This window comes from Nothobranchius furzeri, chromosome 19 (genome assembly GCF_043380555.1).
Source record: "Nothobranchius furzeri strain GRZ-AD chromosome 19, NfurGRZ-RIMD1, whole genome shotgun sequence".
Lineage (NCBI taxonomy): Eukaryota > Metazoa > Chordata > Actinopteri > Cyprinodontiformes > Nothobranchiidae > Nothobranchius > Nothobranchius furzeri.
The window spans coordinates 25,397,625-25,402,624 of NC_091759.1; the positions used below are offsets into that span (position 1 = coordinate 25,397,625).

General features: G+C 52.7%; 1 protein-coding gene across 4 annotated transcripts in view; it reads right to left on the reverse strand.

Annotated features, from left to right (window-relative positions):
* The window catches only part of hivep1 (HIVEP zinc finger 1), a 43,216-nt gene extending 39,787 nt beyond the window's left edge, over positions 1-3,429 (reverse strand). The window contains exons 1-2 of one of the 4 annotated variants that reach the window (XM_015974176.3): positions 2,841-3,429; positions 1,753-1,866 (exon numbers count right to left, since the gene is read on the reverse strand). In XM_015974176.3, coding sequence (XP_015829662.1) covers positions 1,753-1,792 — 40 coding nt within the window. In that variant the 5' untranslated portion in view covers positions 1,793-1,866; positions 2,841-3,429. The other 3 variants (XM_054745470.2, XM_015974175.3, XM_054745469.2) reach the window with 3 other exon arrangements.
* Positions 3,430-5,000: the final 1,571 nt, after the last annotated feature.

Sequence of the window (5,000 nt, forward strand, 5' to 3'; positions counted from 1 at the left end):
AGTTGATATCATCATCGTCATCATCATCATCATTTTACTGCCTCCTGATTGGTTTTACGTTTCTTGTATTGTAATGTACGCCTGGATGTTGGGTTCTGGTTCTGGTAGAACCCTGCTGAACCCAACAGGAAGTTACATAAACGCTCATCTTTTCCAGTATTTGTGGTTTTTGACATTTGTTTATTTTTAGCTACGTTCCTCAGAAACCTGCTGGTTCTGACCCGATCGGCGACTAAACCAACACCAGAATGAAATGATGTACGTCTGCAGGCTGATCGTCTCGGGTCCAGACAGACGCTGTGCTGAGCGGACGGACGGCGGCACGTTTTCACACCCAGCACGCCACGCTACCGATCCCACCATCTGTGAACCGCCAACGTCTGCTGTCACTTCACAACATAACACGACATCCGCCGGGCCGGTCGGCGGTCAATATGCTGCAGACGGGAAGTTCTGCTGTGGAAGGCCCGCTTCTGGGTCCTGCAGCACCCATCACGCAGGATCCGGTCCGAGCCCACAGGAGCAGACCGGACCCGGTTCCTCCTCCACATCCAACATGGCCGCCGGGAGCTTAATGACACAGTTTGTTGACGAGTTCTGCCGGAATGTTTGTAAACAGAGCAGCAAAGCTGTGGGATCTGGTCGCCATGGTGACGGAGCAGCTCAGCATCCGACTCGGACGGAAAGGCAGATAAAACCTTCACTTAATGAGTTCTGGACCCGCGGGAACGCCGACCCGTCTCGGCGTTCTGGTTTAGCTCACTTAACCAGATGACCCGTGTGGTCAGACTGCCGGGCTCGCTGGGGACACAAAGGTCAAAGGTCACCTAAACTGTGACCGACTTTCATAAACAAACATCCACCTGTAACGGGCGTCAGCAGGTCAAGGTTCTGCTCCGGTTCTGAACCACCGGTACCGAGTTTCACCCGTTTGATCTCTCAGAGCAAAAACCACCACCATGATGAGTTCACTGACACGGAAAAACGTAGGATTTATGTATTCCGCTTGGCGGTGGCCGGTTCCGGACAGCGACGGGTTTTTGGGTGAATCTCGTTTCTGTTGAACTTCTGTAAGAAGTTTCACCCGTCGGTTCTGAGGGAGCGGACTCATCTAAACGAACGAAGCGGATCAGCAGGAACCAGACAGCAGAACTCCTCCAGGTTCTGCTCAGACCCAAAACAAATAAACAGCTGTAGACAACAATCAGGACAAGGTCCAGAACTCCTGGTCCAGTCCTCGTCTCTATCTTCCTTCCCAGCAGCCGGACTTCTCTGTGGTCCTTTGAAGTGGTTCTGACCCAAATCTCCACACCTTCAGAGAGTCGTGAAGTCTTTCTGGGTCGAACCGGGTCATTTTACGGTCACTTGTCGGCCCAAAGAGGTTCTGGTTGTGGCTGAACTCGTCATGATGCATCTCCTAGGTTCTGAATCTGCTCTTTCCTGTTTCTTGATCCGATGGAGACAGAACACATCTCGCGGTACGATTCGGTTCTGGACTGAGAGATCCGGAGAGCCGCAGATCCAGAACCAGTTAGAGGAGAACATAGACCGGTGGAACCAGAACTACACAACACCACAGAACTCAAACAGAACCAGGCAGCTGTCTGTCGATAACCAGACACCATGAGACCCGGTTCCACACAGAACCAGAACAACTGAGCTTCAGACCTCCCAGCAAGAACCAGACCAGAATTTAAACCATGGATCATCTGCAGATTAGCACCAGCGACCCACTTAAAGGTTCTGACTCACCTTTTAGGTTCTTGGGGTGGTTCTGCTTGGTGCGCGGCATCTTTCTGCCTGGATCACAGGTGCATGATGGGTGTTTCAGGGCTGCAGCGACTCCGGAGCCTCAGACTGGTGCACCTGCAGACACGCACACACACACACACATTAGCACTCTAGACCAGGTGACGAGGTTCTGTGCCGGTCCGATTCTGACAGGTGGTCCTGGTGAAACCTGGGTGGATGCGAGCCCTGCTCTGCCTCAGCAGCTGGACCCGGTTCTGGACTCCAGCAGACCGATGGACTTCCTGTCCCTCACTAGACCTGCAGCTGAAGTTGGGTCTGGGCTCGCCTGCTGACCCGGACCCAGTCAGAACCTGCTCTGCAGCGGTCCGGACCCTTGCAGCAGAACCACCCTCCTCTTTGTCTCCCTCTGCGCTGTTGCGTAACTCTTTACTACAGCCGGCTGATGTTTGTCTCCGCGGCGACATGTGGAGCTATGACATCACCTCAGCGGGCTGCAGCAGCGCCACGAACACAGACACGCACCGCAAACACGCACAAACACGCGCAAACATGCGCAGATGCTCACCTGCAGCCGTCTCGGTCCACCGTGGACGGACATGCGCACAGTCCGTCTGCGCTTTTCCGAGGGAACGCTGCGTCCTCACCAGGTGACGCTCACACCTGCGGACGCATTCTGTAAAATCAGCACCGAGATCGGTTACCGGGACTCGGAGGAGGCTGCGGGAAGGCGCAGTTCTGACAGAACCAGAACCATCCGCCTGCGCGGGGGCGGCGGACTGTAGCAACACGTGAACGCCCTGTAGGGGAGGGAGGAGTCAGGGAAAACCCCTCTGCAACCGCTCCACCGGGACGATTCCCGGTCCTGCACGCCGCTGCACGGCCGCGCGCACGAGCACCACAGACACATGGACGCGCGCAGAGCTCACCTACAGCTCAGAGGTCCAAAAGCAGAACCGGAGGGCGCGCGAACGCTGCCCGTGCGGCCCACGGAGTTCAGCCTGGACCCGGACGAGCCTCTCCGGCTGCTGCAGCGACAGCAGACCGCTCAGTGGACCTGACACACGGCGGCCCGGTGCGGCGGGACTCACCGGAGCGCCGCGAGCACTTGTCACGGTGAAAACCGGAGGGGGTCAGCTCGGTTCTTCACCTCCTGTCTCACTTTCTATTGCAGGAAACAGACAGGCCCTCTGACGTCAGCGGGGGTCCCGTCTCCGCCTCCTAGACACCGGGGTATCCGCCCGGCCCAAGGGGACTCTGGAGGACCGACCCACCGGCTCAATCCCCGCCTCCAGGGCCGGAGCGTGTCCCGTGTCGCTGGGCCGGAGCCCCCCTGCCGGGCCCCCTCCGCTCCGCTCGGCTCAGAGTTCAGGACTGACGGTTTTCCCGGAGGTTCCGTGTTGTCAGGTCACGTTGTGCCCCTCCGCCACTACCGACCGGGCTTCCCCAACAAGAATCGGCAGCAGGGGTCGAACAGCGGGTTCCTGTTCCGGGGCGGTACCAGGGAGCTAACTGGGACCTCCACCGGTACCGAACTACGTCACTAGTCCTATAAAGCTACATTTTCTGTTATCTCAATAAACACAAGTTCACCTAAACCGGTTCTGATTCGGTTCGGCTTCAATCCAGTAAAACGGATCAAAGTAGCAGGACCAGATAAATGATAATAAACTAAGATGAATACAGAACAAAAGATTGTTTTTAGTCTTAAATATAAAATAAAACGTTGTATTTTACTTCATTTTTACAGTATTTATTTAGCATAATTAGCTTCGCGGTTATGATAGCTGGTGTCGCCCTGGTCCGAACCCAGGGAAGCGCCCAGCTAAAAAGCTGGTAGAGATCAACTTTTTAGTTTTTTCAACACTGAAAATGATGATTTCTGATTCTAACGGGTCACTTTGAGTTTAACATGCAAGCTGAACATGAGAATAGTCTCCTACACCGATCTCCTGCATCAGCTTCTGATAGAAAACAGACGGTGAAACTCTAGGATTAGAATAGCCCGACAGATCTACGTCACCCTGTCACTAACATTCATGCACTCACCCATCTCAGCTAGTAGAAGCTAACTGTCAGCATTAGCAACTCCACCACACAGCAGAACTCCTCCAGGCTTGTGTTATTAGTGGAGATAAAACATCAACGTTGCAGACAGAGTCATTGGTAGAGTCGTGTTGCTGTTAGCCAATCAGAGGAGAGATGTCTAAATATCAGGGAGTAAGACTCTAGATCCTGCCGTCTGGAGCTCAGCTCTGATCTGACTCACTTCTAGTTCCTGAATCTTGATAACTTACGGTAAATGACCTGTATTTGATAATATGCCTTCTAGAGTCCTAGAACCCCCCAAAGCGCTTTACAACACCATCAGTCATTCGCACCCTGGTGGGGATGAGCTACATCGTAGCCTCAGCTGCCCTGAGGAGCACTTGCACCACTGGTCCCCCCAACAACCACCAGCGGGAAAGGGGGGATAAGTGTCTTGTCCAAGAACACAACAACGGAGACAAATTGAGTGGGATTCGAACCTGCAACCTTCCAATTAAGGGGCGAGCACTTAACTCCTGTGTCATTGTCACCCCACAACTACAAACAAGGGCTTACACCAGGGGCGTTTCTCAAGGTGCCTTGCCTTGATGTCTTGGCTCCGCCTTGGTTGCCTAGGAGATACGGGAGTCACCAAGACGTGTTCCAATGTTCATGTTCTACCGAGGCGTGTGTTCTCCGTTTGTTAGCCGTTTAGCTAGCTGAGCGAGGATACACGGGAGGTGTCTTGTAGCCTAGCCTTGGTCAAAAATTACCCACAATACACCGGGGTCTGAATACATTCTGTAGCCGCTGTAGGTGTGCTACTTCTTCCAATACCTGAAATGGGCTTGAACTAGCTGAAGCTATGCTAAAGCTAGCAACAAACAACAATCTCAGGCGCTACTTTTCCCTTTTCTCAATCCTAGATTCGCTCACATTTTTCTGTGCCTTTGCCGCCTGAGACGGTGGACCCAGGTGGTCAGGTGTCGTAGGTGCAAAGGGCCAATAGCGTGAGTGACCACATATAAATACGCTCTAGGGCTGGCACCCTAAACCCAAAACATTAGTAAAACATAAAATATAAGTAGCAATAATGACATTTTTAGGTTAAAAAAGAAGTTTATAAAAAGTGAAGTTTACATGTTAAAAAGGTAAAGAGAAGGAAAAACAAAAAAATGAGGACAAGTAATTTTCAAACAAACTCATAAATGTTTTAGGCGTTT